The sequence below is a fragment of the Mytilus trossulus genome, chromosome 9 (genome assembly GCF_036588685.1).
Source record: "Mytilus trossulus isolate FHL-02 chromosome 9, PNRI_Mtr1.1.1.hap1, whole genome shotgun sequence".
NCBI lineage: Eukaryota > Metazoa > Mollusca > Bivalvia > Mytilida > Mytilidae > Mytilus > Mytilus trossulus.
The window spans coordinates 44,695,134-44,715,911 of record NC_086381.1 but is presented as its reverse complement, the minus strand read 5'-3'; the positions used below and the strand labels follow the sequence as shown (position 1 = coordinate 44,715,911).

The window sequence follows — 20,778 nt, the reverse complement described above, 5'->3', positions numbered from 1 at the left end:
TCCTGGTAAAGCTGTCTTTCGAAATGATGGAACCAGAAGTTGACCCTTCTTGTAATCCAATACAGCCCCTTTACCAACAGGTATAAACCAAATTATTATAAAAACAGCCACCTAAAGTAAACATAATTTGAAAATGTATACGTTAAAGAGGCATAGCAGCTTTACAATTGCACATTCCGTAGCGTAACCATGACGCCCCTTACTCCCCAGAGGCAATTTATATATGCCCCGACGTGATTCAGTATCCCGCTTTTATATGTTTCTCTCCATCTGATTCGTTTGTACCTATCAGACATTTTTTATATAGCTTACATAGTCCAATATTCTTCTAATTGAAATGACCAGTTAACAATGGTAAGTCTATGACAGTCAGGGGTACTACTTGAACTTACTTGTACAAGTTATTTTTATTTACTTGAAGAAGTAAAAAAAAAAATACACATATAAGTAAATAAATAATGTTTGAGAGTTCTCTGAATCCGATAAATCTATTTCTATCATATAAGATCTGAAGTGGAGTTTTTCTTATATGTCACCGTTATAAAACTTTTATTTAATTGATATTGTGTCCGTAAATTACACAGTGCAGGATCCGATTGATGATATTGTGCACTGGAAGGAGAGCAGGTTGGTTAGTCCAACTGTTGGAGGTCTGCCGTGAATCTCTCAACTGTCTTTTGACATGGATTTCCTCGTCCAGATGTGTTGATTGATTTTTGAAAGATGGCGGATATATACTACATTTTTTTGTAACTAGGTGCGAGTTCTTCTGCATGTGTTTTAAGGACAGTGTTTGGTATTCTGTGTGGTCCCAATGCTTTGGATGGATTTATATTTTTCAATAATTTGTGTATATGCCTTCTGATGTGATGCCCAATTTCGAAATATCTGAAGTTGATCATTTTGTTAGCGGTGGTATTTGTGAGTTTAGAATCTAATTTTGTAAAACTGATTTGAACTGGTTGTTTAAAATTTCTGCCTTTCCTCTGCAGTTGTTTGTGAGGCCTCCATTTGACTTTGCTGGTGCTTCTCCTAAATTATCTTGTTTCTTTGCTTTCATATAGTTGCAGAATTGTTTAGAACTATTCTTTTCAAAATCTGCATTGATGATGTCATTAACATAGTTCCATTCTGCTTTTCTAAATTGGTGTTTGCAGTCTTTTTGGAATTGTTTATATTCTTTGTAGCTTCCAGTTTTTGTGGAAAGACGGCTTCAAGCCATCAATCCCCTATGGGTTTGACCAGAGTGACATCCCCTCATATCATTCATTTTGTTTTTATAGTGTGGAAAACCCCCCAACAAATCTTACTGAGATTGATGAGAAGGAGACACACAATTGAATAGATTGACTTTAAACACTTTTAAAAAAAAAATCCCTTTGATCGTATTTTGAGCTCTCCTTTACACTATTTAATTACATTTCTTTAACAATCCGGAAAAATCAGCATGACAAGATATTCTAAATATATCCAATCAACATTATATTTCATAGTGACGTCATTGTTGGAATGCCACACTACGCAGAAGCACCTGACACCCTTCACCATTTCACTGGTTATTTAAATCATTCTCATCTAGTTCGTGCACTAATTATAAATTTGTATTTGTTAACTTTAAACATAATTATGTTTGCTGTAGATGATTCAAACATCAACATGCAATACTTTAATTTGTAGGTAAACAAAGTTGTGGAGATACATGAGATTGGGGAGAGAAATGATTTTTTCATTTTTTTCTGTAAAATTCTGTTTTGTGAATCTTCCTCCAATTCAGGAGCACCTCAATTGATAAGTACTTATCCGCTAAAATAAAACTTAAAATGTGACATTTAGCACAATGATAAGTAGTCTTCCATTAAAACTAAATTGTGTCTACCAACAAACAGGGTTTCTGTTGGTGGTCGCCATTTACGAAATTTACGAAAAAATAACAATTGTGGCAATAAAAATTCTTCATTTGCAAAAAAAATGTTCGTAAGAAATATATATAACAATTTATTTTCCTCCATCTTCATTATTGTAACAATTATAAAAATCATTGTAATAAATTGCTTTGCTCTTCATGGGCCCTTTAATTTATCTTATCATATATCAGTTAAACAGTTTATTTACTTTTTTTTTTAGTTTCTTAGACTTTACCCATTCAGACAATACTCGGAATTCACCTTGAGTGACCTCATTAAGATTTGGATTGAAAATCAATAATCAACAGATTGCATTTTATAGCTATCAACTACAAAGGACTAATTAATAAAGGTGCTGATTGAATTGTTTGACGAAATGATATGGTTAAATGGCTTCCGCTAAATGTCACATACAGAATTTATTTACCATTATGTTTGCAGCAAACTTTTGACGTCTCCTCTCCTTTTAAAGATAGTTTAGAAAAGAAAATTGTTGTTGTGACGAAAAATGTTCAAAAGCAAGAAAAATTTCTGATTTAAAACTTTAATTATCCTTTGACTTTAATATAGGTTATTGATTTTTTTTTCGTATGAGATTCCTCTGTTAGGAACACTCCTCTTTTGAGGGTTATATGGATAAAAGTCTTTAACTATATACACACTCCGTGAATATATATACACTTGCTAAAATGTAGTTTTTAAGTTTAGTGATAATTGTCAACAGCCATTACAAATATTTCAAAATGTAGGATCTGGAAACAAGCTTCACACAGTTTACATCAATCATATTGTTTTTTTTTATTGGTACCTGTATCCCTGTGATGAGAGTTGTGACTGGGAACTTTATCAATGGAAATTTAAAACTGAATAGATTTTTCAGTCCTAACTTTCTTAAGAAAAAAAATAAAAATCTTTATAGAGTACTGTTACAAAAAATGGAAAATGGCCTAGCCTGCAGTTCAATGGTACACAATTAATATAAGATTTCAGAAAATATTGTAGTTGTTGTTAAATGACAGAATTCAGTTGAATATTACATAATTAACCATGAACTTTAATGGAATGTTTAGATTTAGAAGATGCAGATCTCTTCCATTGGTCAAAATTGAATCCTAAGCTAAGGAAATGAAATTACATTAAATAACAATTGATTTCAATATTGTCAACCTTTCTACATGTTCTAGCTGTTCTTTTTATCATTCTTCATATGAAGACTATCAAAAGTTACCCTCTCCCCCCCCCCCCCCCCCCCCCCCAAAAAAAAAAGAAGAAAAGAAACAAGGGCTGTCTTTCCCTTCAGGGCTATTCAGCTCTTTGATTCTAGCATGTTTGTGCTTCCATAAAGAAATGGAGAACAATTGAGGTCGTTTAATTAACATTTTTATGCCCCACCTACGATAGTAAAGGGGCATTATGTTTTCTGGTCTGTGGGTCCATTTGTTTGTTCGTCCATCTTTCAGTCCGTCCATCTGTTTGTCCTGCTTCAGGTTAAAGATTTTGGTCAAGGTAGTTTTTGATGAAGCTGAAGTTCAATTAATTTGAAACTTAGTACACTTGTTGCTTATGATATGATCTTTCTAATTTTAAAGCCAAATTAGACTTTTGACCCAAATTTCACTGTCCACTGAACATAGAAAATGAAAATGGGAGTTTCAGGTTAAAGTTTTTGGTCAAGGTAGTTTTTGATGAAGTTGAAGTCTAATCAACAATGAACTTTGTACACCTGTCCCCTATGGTATGATCTTTTTAATTTTAATGCCAAATTAGATTTTTTACCAAATTTCACGGTCCATTGAACATGCAAAGTGATAGTGTGAGTGGGGCATCCATGTACTTTGGACACATTCTTGTTAAAATATACGTCCTTGCTTCAAATCACAAGTCTTGAGTTTGTTAAGGTAATTATGTGCATGCATATAGTTCTCTTGACTACAAGGGTATTAGATTGAATGGTTGCTCTGGATTCCCCACTTCATTGATTAATTTGAAACTCATGAGATCATTTCTATATATATGTCTGTCTGCTATTGAGGGTTTTTGTTGTTGCATAATTTTAAATCATATGCATCATTTAAATTAAAATAAATGTAGTCCACAACATACAGGTGTAATTAGAAAACCCCTTCAGTTGAAATGGAGACTTCCATATTATCGGTTTGAGTTGAATTGTCTCCCTTCCATAAGTAACTTCAGTCAATTCTAAATCAAATATGACAATACATCGAGAAAAATTAACTTGTTCTATTATATTAAAAGCGATCGCAATTTAAACAGAGAAATGTGAACGGAAAGGAGTCATACCCAAAGGGAATTAAATATTTATAGAGTTAGAAATGGAGTTCCCCCTATAATTCATGTAGGAAAATAGGTGATAAGATACGAAGTGAAATACTTTCTCTCACTCTAGAGAAAACAACTGCAATCTTATCCCTCACAGCAATCATGCTCTTTTATTATTTCCCTGCCGTTAAGTGCTATAGGTGATTTTGGGCATTAATTGTTGCCCTTGACACTTTTTCCACCTTCTTTCATTCTGTCATTCTATCCTGTCTGCCGGAATTTCAAATCTAGAGCAGGTGTATTCATGTCCTCACACACATTCTTCTTTTTTTAAAAGTATATTTATATTCATCATTCCTTGTAGGAGGGTGACAATGGTTTAAATAGGGTAGACTCTGCAGTGCCACTCCAGCCAGCAACAACAGACCAGCAAGGTCAGGGTCAAGATGATGCTAGGAATTATGGGATTGTTAAAGCTGTACAGTATGGAGCGTTTGGCAGAGTTACGGAGTTGGTGGAAGGGGGATATGATGTCAACGAGATGGACAAAGAAAATGTCAGTCTATTACACTGGGCTTCTATCAATAATAGAATTGATATCATCAGGTATGTATAAATTCTTTTACTACAAACATATCAACACTAAATGTGTTACAAATGATGTGATACAAAAGTAATACAAAATGGGCAAGACCTTGTGTAGCATATCTTATACATTATATATTTTAAACAAGTACACAGAAAAAGTGATAGACTTCTTTCTGCAAAACAGACTGTAGTCAGTAAAATAATAATAACAGCCATTGGAACCACAAACTTGTGATATATTTATACCTACCGGTATGTACTATCATTTTAACATTAAAAGTTAACCCTTTTCCTCACATTTCATGTCAATACTCAAACAACACATGACTTGCATTTTGCAACTAAAGACAGTCGTGCTCATGAAACAAGACAAAAAGTCAGCATTGGACATGTAGCTGCAAAATTTTATTGTGAAGACTGAATTAATAATCTATGTTACCAAAATTTGCTGTAATGTCTTAAAGATAAGAAAAACAATTTTAATTGCATTTTATTTCAGGTCACGAATAGCTGTTTTAAATATTTTTGTAATTCCAGATATCTGATAGATAAAGGGGCTGTAGTGGATAAATTTGGTGGAGATCTTAATTCAACAGCACTACACTGGGCAACAAGGTAAACAACTTTTTTACTTTATAAGTTAAATCTCTAGAAATTTCAGAATTTTTCTTTTCAGACTCTTAAGGATTATTAGAGATTTCATTGATTTTTACCAAATATGAAAGTACAGTTTAACCTATATAAAAGGTCACCTGTATTAAGTGGAAAATACCCCTTGTCATGTCAGGAAAACGTTTTACATATGTAATTTATAGTTGGACTTGTGTCTGATTCATTCATCTTTTTGAACAATATAATATGTTTAAAGTAAACATTTATTTATAACTGCAGAATAGCCGTTGTAATATTATTAAGCCAGGCTAGTAACCAGTTATCAAGTTCTTTGTTAAAAACTTCACAGTTACATTACAATTTTTTTTATAAAATGCACAAATATAGAAAGCTGTTTTGTAATAATCATTCCTTTATAAAGTATTTCATGTATCATGTGTATATACATGTATAACTTCAACTTTTGTAATTGAAATGAAGAAATTCTGTTTATTTTTTCAGACAGGGTCATTTATCTACAGTCGTACTTCTCATGTCATATGGAGCTGATCCCACAATACTAGATGGAGAAGGTTTGTACATTTGTTGAAACTTTTAAAATGAATTGCAATACAAAATAAACTATGGAAGGAGTAGGTGGACATTGGTTTAGGGACGCCTGTTGGTCAGTATCATTATGACGAAATGTAGATATCAAAATTTATGCTTGACTCTGAATTTATACTTAATAGAAACTTATCTACAAACAATATCAGCATAGGTTCTCACTTCAGCAAACAAACCATATTTTATTGTGTACAAGTTAATAGTAATGGCTGTCTATGCTTTATAACAGGTTGTAGGTGTATTCACTTGGCGGCACAGTTTGGCCACACAGCCATTGTGGCATACTTAATTGCTAAGGGTAATGATGTGGACATGATAGATAAAAATGGAATGACACCTTTGATGTATGCCTGTCACAGAGTATTTGGGTATGTAATATTAGAGTTGAATAGTAATCACAAAAAAAACTGCCGCTCAACAGAATTTTAATATTTTGTTAAATTTACTTTGATATTTTGTTCTTGAAAATTTTCATGTCATTTAACCAGATAGTTTTCAAAAATATCACCATTTTGGGCACTAATGACTCGTTCACACTTACCTTTAATTCGAATTGAATTCGAATCAAATGCGAATCGAATTTGCTAATTGCGTTCACACACTCTTATTTGATTCGAATTGGCTAATTCCAGTTAACTAATTCGCATTAGAAATACACTTTTGTTAATTTGAATTGAAAGTTAACGTCGTTAGGACAGTATAACGAATTTTATGTGCATTCCAATTCGAATTAGAATTGACGTAAGGACGTTAAACATTTTGAATGCGAATTAAACTAATTCGAATTAGTTAATGCGAATCGAATTCGAATTACGTGTGAACTCAGCATGACAAATGTATAAATAAATATGAGTATAAATATAACAAGATCAAAATACATATATACAACATTATGACAAATTTTTCTAGTTATAATAAAGAAATGTCTCTTTCTTTGTATTTCATGAACATTTTATAAAAAGAATACAGAAATCCTGCAATAATTTTAGTCAACTTAGATCAAAAATAAATTAGCCTATTTTAATACTTAGACCAAAGAGAGACAGAAATGATTTTATTGTATAGCAATATAATATTCCCCACAGAAAGTAACCAAAAGTTAGCGTGCAATAAATTCTAATATTGCTCTAGTGCAATAAATCTTCAAAATTCATGACGTCATCAACGACAAAATCTTAGTTTAAACAATTTTTTACTTTCAAATATTATATTGCTATACAATAAAAGGGTTATTGCATGAATATTGGGGAATATTGTCCCTCGTAGAACATATATTGCACTCGCAAGCTCGTGCAATATAAAGTTCTACTCGGGACAATATTCATGCAATAACCCTATAATATTGGTTAGGAAGATAACTTATTATGTATCTTCTTTTGTTTTAAAAGTCGACTAAAGTGTTTATTATGTATTTTTAATGGAACCTGTACTTGCATTTACTATTGGAATAGTATATATATAAAAAAGATTTTTCTATAAAATTTTCCAATTATTTGAATACAATACATGTAGTTATTACTTTCACATCTCAAACGTTAAAAACTTTTCAAATAATGTTTACAACAAAGTCTTTGCTCTTAGTGGAGGATCCAATACTTCAATTTTATGTAGTGTTCTTGTATTGTACAAAATAACTTCATCTAATTACTTTTATTTCTGTCAATTATGAAAACTGCCTTATATTTCAGGTATGACCCAACACGTATGCTGTTGACCTTTGGAGCAGCTGTCAACAAGGCAGATAATGCACTTGGTAATACTCCATTACACTTTGCTTGTCTGACAGGAAACACATGTGCTGCTAAGCTGTTATTAGATGCAAAAGCTGAAATAAATGTATCAAATCACAAGGTTAGTCCATCAGCAAAACATTTTTTTTTATTCTTAGACCATTTGGGGCCTAATCTGTCATTTCATATCATTTTCTTGGCTTTGTAAAAAAACTTCTCTTAAGAAATTGGAGGTCATCACGGAGAAATTTGAATAGACCTAATAAAAAATTTCAAACATATTTGAAGAATCTTCTTTGATAAGAACAGAAAATCAAGAGAGCCATCACCATGGAACTAAAATTAACAAAGCATGTTTTATCTGCATATTTTTTAACAAATGGAAATCAAATGGATTATTTTCAATGAAAAATGCATTCTTTAATTAGTTATTATTTTACAACAATGTTATTCTTTGGGTCTGTGTATAAATATTTGTAAAGAATGTCTTTACTTAAAATATGAAGTTTTGTTTCACATGCCTGATGGAAAATTTTACCCTTTTTGTACATGTATACAAATTGCTCATAGATAAAGTTTTTTTTATACAGGGAGAGACTCCAATAGATATGGCAGTAGCAGCTAAATTACCAAATCTAGTGAAAAGATTAAGGCAGATTAGTGAAATGAGAGGATCAGGCAAATCTAACTGTCTTACAAGATATACTTCAGACAAGGTATGTAAAGATGTATGTCTAACATGAAACAAGTTACTGTGGATTCATTAATATTCGTTGCATACCAATTTTAGTGGATTTAGTGGGTACAGGAGAACCACGAATTGAAATATTCAACAAAATACAAATTTTGTAAAGGAATGAGTGTAGACTTTGCCAAAACCACGAAATTAAATATCCACCAATATGTAAGTTTTCCTCAAACCACGAATATTGGTACCCATGAAAATAAATGAATCCACAGTAAGTCAAGTAAAATTATTGAAAGTTGGCCAAATACACAACTGAACTTTTTGTGTTGAACATTGAAGGGGTACCTACACACTCCAAAAAAAACCTGTTTTATCCGATTTAAATTTTAGAGGTTTGTATTTAAACTCAAAATGAAAATTATACATGCCAAATATGATTATGAGGCCCCGATTATGAATAGCGTAAGGTTCAGGTCACATGCACACACCTAGAAATTAATATTATAATTAAGTTATAAAAGTATGGAGAGCCATTAGAGCAAAATATCGTTATTTTGGGTATGACTGTAATATTACAGGTCCTGCATGGTAAGGGTTAGTTATAATTAAAAAAAAAACAGTTTAGGAAAGTCATTATACTTCCATCAACATTTATTACTAACATGGTTTAAATTCATTTTGAAACTTTGAAAAAATTTAATAATGATGAGAATTTTGTTCATATTTTACTTTTAGGCCTTTAGAAAGCGAGTGATGTGGACTTTCCCATTTGTAGCATTGTTTGTGGTTGGTTACATTCCAGAAATGACAGCACCTATCTACATGAAGATACTATTAGCTCTACTAGCCTTTGGTGGATACCAGATCTGCAGACAGTAAGTCTCTTTCTACATTTGTAATCAACTATTTTCTAAATGCCTCAGAAGGTTTATATGCTGTTTAAAACAATCAAAGTGTTTGACTATAACCATATTTATAAGACATATTACGAAAAAAGGCATCAGTATGTGATTATATATTGACTTTCAATTACATTGTTCTGAACTTTCTCTTGAAAACATTTGTCAAATTTATAGCTATTTGACAAAGACTTTTCTTCAACAAATATCAACTGTTATCCACATATTTACATTAAGTGCAAAAAAACTATTAATGGTAGTGTCATGTTTGGTAGGTATGGTACTTTTTGTATGTAATCAACTCCAACATTGTATATCCCTTTTAGGTTACAAATACATTGTATGTTGAAATTGGATTAAAGGTTTATTCACTAAAGTATAATCTATCACTTTTGGCCAGCAGATATTAGAAATATATAAATGTTAGGTCAATAAAACCTTTTTCTTCCACATTGCTGTAGTTGTATTGGATTCAACTAATTTCCTTTTAACTTGTCAACTACAATTTCATTAAAAAAAAATGAATTAAACATTTTTTTTCAAAATCATTCACTTTAATTCTGGTTGATCTAAGGTAAAGAAGCTTGAAGCACACTATTTAATCTGAGCAATGTTATTTTTGATATCAAACAAATACCAAATTTGAACTGCTATAAATACATTGATACTTAACCAACTAATTGCAAGAAAATTTATCATACGTGTACAAATTTGTGTATAATTTGTTTTTTTTAGGTTTTTCTTTGATGAGAATATAATGAATGTGATACCTTTACCTCTGTATCTTGCCACCAAAGTTTGGATGTACTACACATGGATTGCCTATTGTTTGCCTTGTATCCTTTTTTAAGGTCATTTAAAGGTCACACTTCTATAAATAGACTGCTTAAACATTAGAAGTTTGTTTTTGAATTAATATGACTTGAAAATCAATGAGATTCAAAATTTTAAATGTACTGTATGCTCTGTCACAAAAGTTTAATGTTTTTACTTGCCCATTGCAGTTTGTTTGATAATATTTTGATAAAATCACAAAAGGTATCCTCGTCACATTAAAGATAAGGTCCATGAAGGGCTGAAATTGAAATGTTCATTCATATTTTTTTATTTCATAATTCATATTCATAATAATCAGCCAGCAAAGGTTTGGCAATTATCCAAATTCCCTCAGATTTCATTTGACATAAAAAAAAATATTACCAAAATAGTCCTTATATTTTCAAAGTTTTGCCTTTGCTTAGGAATTATTTTGTTTAACATATATACTACATTCTGGTAAATTCTTTCTGTCAAGGCCTAAAATTATTGGGTTACACCGGTACTCTTCACATATACTTTAATTGATTCAATTCTTTATTAGACATGCTAAATAAACAAATGATCCATTGCTTCCTTAATTTGTGCACAGATGTAGATAGCATGAAATTAAATATTTTATTTACTATAAATACAATTTTACTGACGTATAATTTTGTAAAAGCTTGGAAGTCAGACCCAGGATTTATAGACACTAACAGAGAACAGAAAATGAAGGTAACATTAGCATTGAATATGGAGAGGGCATTGTGTAACAACTTGATAATTATCTAAGATCTTGACAAAAAAAACTACAGTAATTTTGATCCTAAGTCAAAATGTTTATTTATTTAGAATAAAATAAGAATAGTAGAAAAATTTGACGTTTGTGCATGGTATTTTTGGTACCTTCCAGTTTCCTATGTACAACATTTATCATAGTGAATCTTCACATTTAATGAGGAAAAGAAAAAAAAATGTGATCAAGGGGGAGATAACAATTGAATATTCAATGAAAAAAGCACATACTGGTACATTTATATTTGTTCTGCTTTTCAGAAGTTCCCAGGTGTACCATCCCTATTTTTGTAACATATATAATTTGAATTCATATTTTAAATATTTCTTAAATCAAGGAGTTTTTTTTTATATGACAACCATTCACATTCAAAAAGAACTTTTTTTTTATCATAAGTTAAAATTGTAATATTTTTCCTAAAAGAGTTCAAAGGAGTAGGTTCAGTAAGACCCTTTTTTGGCCCCAAAATATAGCAGTTTTAGAAAATTGTGGAAATGTAATCTAAGTTATATTTCGGAAAGTAAAATACTTCTGCTACATAAATATGAGCTGTTTTTGACAATACAATGCACACATATCGCGTTCTAGCATCGTTTTTTTTTTTATGGCTAAATCAGTTGAAATCTTTCACTTAAACTAATTGAATCAATTGAAATAGACACTTAAGTGTTTAAAAAGTGTTCAAAAACTTTCGTTAGATGAACCAAAATCTGCCCTTACCAGACCTTCTCCTTTTTATGTACTATATCTTATATATTTTGTAGACTGTATTAGATTTAGCAGAAACACAGACTCTAACATTACAAGAATTCTGTAGTACCTGTTTAGTACATCGACCACTAAGATCCAAACACTGTGGTATTTGTAATAAATGTGTGGCTAAAATGGACCATCACTGTCCCTGGATAGATAATTGTGTTGGTAAGATGTTATTCTTTCAAATTTATGGATAAGAGCACTTTATATATAAATCAATATCAATGACTGGATTTATTAATTATCATGGGTATCAATTTTCAAAGATTGAAGAAAACTTACATTTTTGTAGACATCTAATTTTGTAGTTTGGCGGAAGTGTATTTTTTCCCATAGAAAATTAGTAATTTGTTGAAAATTTAAATTTATGAAACGTATATAAATTAGATCCAACGAATAGTAATGAATCCACAGTATTCTATAAATTGTATACTCTAAACTAGAGGCTCTAAAGAGCCTGTGTCGCTCACCTTGGTCTATGTGCATATTAAACAAAGGACACAAATGGATTCATGACAAAATTGTATTTTGGTGATGGTGATGTGTTTGAAGTTCTTACTTTACTGAACGATTTTGCTTCTTACAATTATATCTATCATGAACTTTGCCCATTAGTAACAGAGAACTATATTTGGTAAAATTTTACATAAATTTACCAAATTAATGAAAATTGTTAAAAATTGACTATAAAGGGCAATAACTCCTTAAGGGGTCAATTGACCATTTAGGTCATGTTGACTTATTTGTAGATCTTACTTTGCTGAACATTATTGCTGTTTACAGTTTATAGCTATCTATAATAGTATTCAAGATAACCAAAAACGGCAAAATTTCTTTAAAAATTACCAATTGGAGGGCAGCAACCCAACAACCAGTTGTCCAATTCATCTGAAAAATTCAGGGCAGATAGATATTGACTTGATTAACAATTTAACTTCTTGTCAGATTTGCTCTAGATGCTTTGGTTTCATAGTTATAAGCAAAAAACTGCATTTTACCCCTATGTTCTATTTTTAGCCGTGGCGGCCATCTTGGTTGAATGGCCAGGTCATCGGACACATTTTTCAAACTAGATACCCCAAAGATGATTGTGGCCTAGTAGTTTCAGTGGAGATTTTGTAAAAGATTACTTAGATTTATGAAAAATGGTTAAAGATTGACTATAAAGGGCAATAACTCCTAAAGGGGTCAACTGACCATTTTGGTCATGTTGACTTATTTGTAGATCTTACTTTGCTGAACATTATTGCTGTTTACAATTTATCTCTATCTATAATAATATTCAAGATAATATCCAAAAACAGCAAAATTTCCTCAAAATTACCAATTCAGGGGCAGCAACCCAACAACCGATTGACCGATTCATCTGAAAATTTCAGGGCAGATAGTTCTTGACCTGATAAACATTTTTATCCCATGTCAGATTTCCTCAAAATGCTTTGGTTTTTGAGTTATAAGCCAAAAACTGCATTTTACCCCTATGTTCTATTTTTAGCGGTGGCGGCCATCTTGGTTGGTTGACCAGGTCACGCCACACATTTTTAAACTAGATACCCCAAAGATGATTGTGGCCAAGTTTGGATTAATTTGGCCAAGTAGTTTCAGAGGAGAAGATTTTTGTAAAAGATTACTTTAATTTACGAAAAATGGTTAAAAATTGACTATAAAGGGCAATAACTCCTAAACGGGTCAACTGACCAGTTTGGTCATGTTGACTTATTTGTAGATCTTACTTTGCTGAACATTATTGCTGTTTACCGTTTATCTCTATCTATAATAATATTCAAGATAATAACCAAAAACAGCAAAATTTCCTCAAAATTACCAATTCAGGGGCAACAACCGATTGACCGATTCATCTGAAAATTTTAGGGCAGATAGATCTTGACCTGATAAACATTTTTATCCCATGTCTGATTTCCTCAAAATGCTTTGGTTTTTGAGTCATAAGCCAAAAACTGCACTTTACCCCTTTGTTCTATTTTTAGCCGTGGCGGCCATCTTGGTTGGTTGACCAGGTCACGCCACACATTTTTTAAACTAAAGATGATTGTGGCCAAGTTTGGATTAATTTGGCCAAGTAGTTTCAGAGGAGAAGATTTTTGTAAAAGATTACTTTAATTAACGAAAAATGGTTAAAAATTGACTATAAAGGGCAATAACTCCTAAACGGGTCAACTGACCATTTTGGTCATGTTGACTTATTTGTAGATCTTACTTTGCTGAACATTATTGCTGTTTACAGTTTATCTCTAACTATAATAATATTCAAGATAATAACCAAAAACAGCAAAATTTCTTCAAAATTACCAATTCAGGCGCAGCAACCCAACAACCGATTGACCGATTCATCTGAAAATTTCAGGGCAGACAGATCTTGACCTGATAAACATTTTTACCCCATGTCAGATTTGCTCTAAATGCTTTGGTTTTTGAGTTATAAGCCAAAAACTGCATTTTACCCCTATGTTCTATTTTTAGCGGTGGCGGCCATCTTGGTTGGTTGACCGGGTCACGCCACACATTTTTTAAACTAGATACCCCAATGATGATTGTGGCCAAGTTTGGTTTGATTTGGCCCAGTAGTTTCAGAGGAGAAGATTTTTGTAAAAGTTAACGACGACGGACGACGACGACGGAAGACGACGGACGACGGACGCCAAGTGATGAGAAAAGCTCACACTAAATATACTAAAAGTGAATCCTTATTCGATTCATTCATTTACAATTCAAAGAATTTTTACATGCAAATATGATAATATAGCTAAAAAAGTTGTATGGTTATTCCTGTAAATCGTACAATATCATTGACTAGAACTATACATGGCCCATTTTACACCTTATGTTGCATTTAAAAACTGTAATACAATGTAGTATGCTAATTGTTGTCAGGAAAAGAGTTAAAGTTGAAACAGGACATACAGTAAATATTCTTTAGTAATTCAACCAATGTAAACAGAAAAATCTGTCAAATCTGAAGTAAATTTTATGTATCAACTTTCCTTGTTTTGACACATGATATAAACAAATCTGAAAACATATTATAATTGTAAATGAGTAAATTAGTAACATATATTTAATATTGTGTGATATTTTTAGCTATCAGTTTACTAATGTCGAAGGACAGACAGATGTTTACATGATGAAACATTGTATATTGAATGATAGAAACTACTATTTTCAGGTGCAAATAACCATAAATACTTCATTGGATACTTATTTTTCCTGTTTGGTATGATCTGTTGGTGTATGTATGGCTGTAAATTATGTAAGTATTAAAAAGTTTGATATATAATTGTTTTAGCTACATAATTGCTGAAGTTCACATTACAGCAAGTATACATAAAAACAGATAGCCATTAATTTGTTATAACTAGGCAAATCTTTATTAAATTTTCTTCCTCAAAGGCAGCTTCCATATTTCTAAAACTTGGTGGTGTCACTCCTTCCATTTTAATTCCACAAAATTGTATTAACTCAAAATTTAAAATTGTAACTACTTTCCTATGCAGTATATCTTAAAAATAAACACTTAAACTATTTTTGCAAACCAATAAGGCTATAATTTGGCTGGTTTGTAGTTAAAGTTTTAGCTTGGAGTATTATCGTGAACTCATTTTGTACAAAGTGCTATTGTGAATTGCACACAGTATGTCTTATATCTACTTGCATATACTTGAAACAAAATACAAGTCTTACAAAACTACAGGGATAATAGTCCATTTGCAAATTACCGATTTGATTCTGTTATTACAAACTTTTTAAATGAATTACTTCCGTATGTTCCACTGTTTCCATAACGGACATAATTGGCTTTTGCCAATGCAAAGCATGATGAATTCAAAGTGATGTATCAATGGTTAAACTAGTTTTTCATGAAAAATAATTTAGGAAGTCAAAAGTATTTAGCTTAACAACAAATTAATGCCATTAAAAGATTCGAAAACCTTAAAGATTACTCACATTACGCACAGGTAAATTTGCTCTTTCTGCTAGCTTTCCATTGTAAATAAAATTTAATGTCCCTTGCAAGGGAGACAACTAAAAAAGGGATGTCTAGTTACAGGGTCAATAACGGGAATTGGCAAATAGCCTATTGAAAACAAACTTTACCACATATTTTGTTTCAAATTTCTCTTCAAGCACATCATGTATTGAAATTACAATTAAAAAATGTCTTTTTTTTTTAAACTTTCAGATTGGAATAATGTTGTGCCTTTTGATTTCTATGAAGAAGGAATTACTGGAGTATCTTACAAATTAGTGAAAAATTCTCCCTGGGTCACATGGATAGCTTTAAATGCTGCATTCCATTTCTGTTGGGTTGGAATCTTATTAGTTTGTCAACTCTACCAGGTAGGTATAAAAGAGGGAAGAAAGATACCAGAGGGACAGTCAAACTCATAAATCGAAAAAAAAACCTGACAATACCATGGCTATAAATGAAAATGATAAACAGACAAACAATAGTATACATGACACAACTTAGAAAACTAAAGAATTAAATTGTTTTCAGTATTGGAATTAGTGATGTTAGTTATTAGGGCACTCTGGGATGACTTTATCTGTAAACCGTTATATGTTATAATGAATTTATGATATTGCAGTATGGGAATCTAAATGCTGATGTGAAAATTAAGGCAATGTATAGAAAAGATGATGTGGTAAGATTGCCAAAGAGACAGTACATATTTAACTTATCCTACAATTTACATCTGACACTTGAAGCTTTAGTTGTTTACATATAAAAAGTTGTCCCAAGATTTTTCAAAGAAATCAACATGGTTTATAAACGCTAACTGCAAAGAGGACCCAAAAATGAACTATTATGCAGAGATTCACATGACCGCTTGTTAAACACAGAAGTAGGGGACTGTACAAATATGCAAACATTTATTTGAGTACCTGCTATTTGTAAAAAAAAAGCTTTATATTGATAAAGGAATTTAAAATTTCGAAGTCAATTATTATATTTACCAAAGCTTATAGATGAATCCTATTAATTCATCACAAAAATGACAAATTTAATGACAATATTCTTTTTTTTTACAAAAAAATCAAGATTTTGATTCAAATCTAGCATGGTAACCTATGTTATATTTTGTGATCTTTACTTTTGTAGGTTATGTGGTTGGCCATGACAACCAATGAAAGATTAAATGCTCACAGATATAAATATTTCCATTCTGAAGATAAGGACAAAGAGGTTGGACACAGTCATGATGATGGAGAGAAGTGTAAACACCAACCTAAAAGTCCTTTTAAGTGAGTATAGTTAGTATAAAATACTTGAGAGTGATAATTACTGTAAATAACTTTAATAATGGAGTTTCATTGTATTAAAAAAAAGAGTTACTTTCTAAAATACTATTTTCAAAAAATAACAACAAATGTAGAATAAGCTTGATTTCAAATAAAATTGAGAATGGAAATGGTGAATGTGTCAAAGAGACAACAACCTGACCATAGAGCAGACAACAACAGAAGGTCATCAACAGGTCTCCAATGCAGCAAGAATCTCCCGCACCTGAATGCGTCCCTCAGCCGGCTAGTATAGGTTTTGGAAATAAGTCATAATTAGTAAAAATTTATCACAATTAATTTCACCTTTCAAGTTTTTTTTAATAAACTTATTTAAATTATAAGGTTCTTGCATATTGAGTAGCAGTTAAATCCAAATTTGATATATATGTTTTCTTTTTCAGCCGAGGTCCCTTATCTAATCTGATAGATGTACTTGGTATAAGCTTTTTTGGGTTGTTGCGACCTAATAAAGTAGACTGGAAGAATCTTTATGATGTACCAGGGAAACCAGAAAACTTGCTCAGGAGAATGAGACTCAATGTAGCTAGAGAAAATTATCAATTTGTTTGAAATTTCATTAATTATAGATTTTAGCACTATTTAAATCATTTTCATTTTATTATCTAATTTCATATATAGTGTAAATTTTGAATTTTTTTTTAGTTTTATATTGTATATGTATTGACATAAATGGATATATGTGAAATTTGAATTTTGAGTTAAAATGTTTTTTCAAGTCAAAGATCAGTTTTGATTTTTTTTTTATATCAAATAAGTAATTATTTGTCCTTTCATTAATATGTTTTCAAAGTTACTACTGTTTTAATTTTGCTTTAAAATTGTTTATACTTTTTCACACTTATAGATTTTACTTATTCTTCTTTAACTGAAAATTCTGTTTTTTTACTAGATTTGTTTATCAAGAGCTGTTTAAGAAAATATCAAAATTCTCAGGTATATCTCAGGTATTTTTTAAAATCAACTACAACAATATTAATTTCAATCCCTTATTTTTTTTTTTAAATTCCTCCATGTAAACCTGAAATTGTGATGATTTAATAGATTAAGCTAATAATGATGGCTCAATGTTAACTAAAGAAAGCATTTACTACTACTTGTTTGTGCATAATGCGTGTTTATGATTACTTTTTGCAAAAGATGTGTATAAAAAAATATAAGTGTTATTATTCAACCATTATTTTAAAAGCTTTGAAATGTTAAGTTGATGTCTATTCAAAACATTTTGTGTCATTGTTGAAGGAATATATTCATGAGGAACTGCTGATTTAGCGGACTTGTATCCAACATTACAAATTTAAATTTGATAATTTCACTTCTCTAATGATATTAAAATAACCTTTTCACAAAATGATTACCATACCAAGTTAGAGACCTCAGTTCCTTAGATTTTTTTGTTATCAAGCAAGCTTTACTTTATTAATGTTGACTTATGTAATGATATCTTGCTTGCACATATCACAAACGATAAACATGAATGCTTTGGTTTGGCAGCTAGTTTTTTTTTTAATTTTATGTTATTATTAAACCATTTTTTCCATTTTGATATATTAAGTTATAACTTTACTTGTTAGATTGTATCCATTGTTCATTGTTGCTTCAAATTACGTTCTTCTTTTTCTTAAGATATTTATAAATTATCTGTTGCTCTAAACACGAGAGGAATTTTCTTGACTACAATCTGAACATAGAGTGAAATCCCTCTGATGAAATGGAGTAGAGAAACTGCCTAGAGATGAAAGACCAAAGATATCTGTTTAGCGCTATTTTCTTGGCAACATAAATGATGCCATTGTGTAATCATTGAACTGGGCTATGAAAAAACTTTCATAGTCAACCTTCTTATTATTATGATTTATAGTTACAAGTTAAATTATAACATTCTACACATTGAAAATTTTAAAATACCAACTCACAATATTCAGTTTATTGTTAAATATTTTAAGTATGAAACATATGATTGTGTTCTGGAATTATAAAACCTGTGTTAGTGCTAGTAGATCACACCAATTTTAAATTAAACTGTGATATGTGTAATAAAATTATGCAAGTGTGAAAGTTGAATAACCTATCAAAATATTGGATATCTATTGCTTACCAAGATACTGTACGATTGTATAGAAAAAATGTAATTATTAAATAGATGCTAAAAAGTGACAAAAATGTTAATTTCAGAGCAATATGATCAAAATTTAAAAGTTTACAAAAAAAAACATTTTTCCTTTATTATTTATAAAGTTAGATAAAATGAAAATAGAACAAACATATATAATTTGCTATTTTTTTATTACATTTTATGATCATATAATGAATTCTCTTTGATACAGGGTGATACTTCTAAAATAGATTAAATATGCCTGTTAAAACTTTGTGATTTGTGTGCAATGGTTATGTCACTTATGTGCAAAAGATTTGTTTGAAATTATTTTGTTATGTTATGTATGTGTTTCATTTTGAAAACCAATATTATATGTAATTATTTATTTATTTTGAAATTAGTAAATTTTAAGTAGCTTGTATGTAAAACTTATAAAGTATTATTTGTAAATCAAAATATCTTTTAAAAAATGTTCTATAATTGAAATAAATAATCTTTATATCTTAGATATGAAATTTTTGATCAAATAATTGGAATTAACGCATAATCAACAAATATTTTTGAAGAAATCCAGTGAACTTTTTAGAATACAATGCTTTTTGGGAATATTTTTAAGTGTAGATCATAAAGCTGTGATGAATTAAAATGAAGTATAGAACTATTTTTATATTTCAACATGTTTGAAACTAAAATTAAATAGAAAAACTGTTGAAACCTACTTTATGCAATTTTAAGTAGAATTAATGTATGTGGATTTGTAATTCCAAATGCTTAAAATTTGCAAAAATCTTTTCTTCTTTGTAATATGCTATTTTTACAGATCATTTCATTCCAGAAACTAAAAATAATTATCCAATGAACAAATATTTGTCTTTTATTCACTGTACATATGGAACAAAAATACAATACAGTGGTCCGGTGTTTGATGATTTTTTTTCACTTTTCATATTTTGTTTTAAGCCTTATAGCTATACTGATCATAACTTCTATGATCCACTTAATAATTTTTACATATATTTGTATCCTTAAATGCTTCAGATAGATAAGTTAATTTACATTTAAATAAAAGCATTTATAATCCAGATCTACTTTACAGTCACAGTCTGTTTTAATTAGCCAATTTTGACATAATCCAAAATATTGAAACAAAAAAATATGAACAGGTAAACTCACCTATGATATTTTGCTGTGAACACAATGTATGATCTGTTGTTATTTCTTAGTCTATCTTAAACTACAAAATGTTTTGAATTTAAATATGAGCTTACAGTTTTATATTAAATTTTTTATAATCAGTTTGTTTTTTAATTTGACTACTAGACAAAAATACATACCTAACTGTAATTATATAGCTTACTGTGGATTCATTTATTTGACGTGGGTACCAATTTTTGTGGATTAAGGCAAACTTACATGTTTGTGGATATTTAATTAAATTTTGTGATTTTTCTGAAATCTGCATACAAGCCTATAGAACATTTGCTATTCGTTGAACATTTGTTATTATGCAGGATTAACTAGAAATTATGGTTGATCTGTAGGTACTTACTGACAATTCCCTAATGATAGCAGTGCTGATTGTCAATTTTGGGAATTCAATTTGCCAAATAATTTGTACAATATAGAATCATAGTTTTCCAACCACTCGCTCAACATTGGAATGGAAGTGACGACGCCCTTAAAAGCACAAATGACGTTCAC

At 30.3% G+C, this 20,778-nt stretch overlaps 1 protein-coding gene across 1 annotated transcript; it reads left to right on the top strand.

Moving 5' to 3' along the window:
- On the top strand, positions 1–20,372 carry LOC134682979 (palmitoyltransferase ZDHHC17-like). Its single transcript, XM_063541948.1, has 15 exons — positions 1–80; positions 4,549–4,790; positions 5,310–5,387; positions 5,886–5,956; positions 6,220–6,358; positions 7,679–7,841; positions 8,311–8,436; positions 9,144–9,283; positions 10,043–10,143; positions 10,716–10,840; positions 11,666–11,822; positions 14,842–14,925; positions 15,856–16,013; positions 16,780–16,922; positions 17,363–20,372. Exons 1-15 carry the CDS (start codon positions 24–26, stop codon positions 17,529–17,531), a joined length of 1,953 nt encoding a protein of 650 aa, XP_063398018.1. The 5' UTR covers positions 1–23; the 3' UTR covers positions 17,532–20,372.
- The last annotated feature ends 406 nt before the right edge of the window (positions 20,373–20,778 follow it).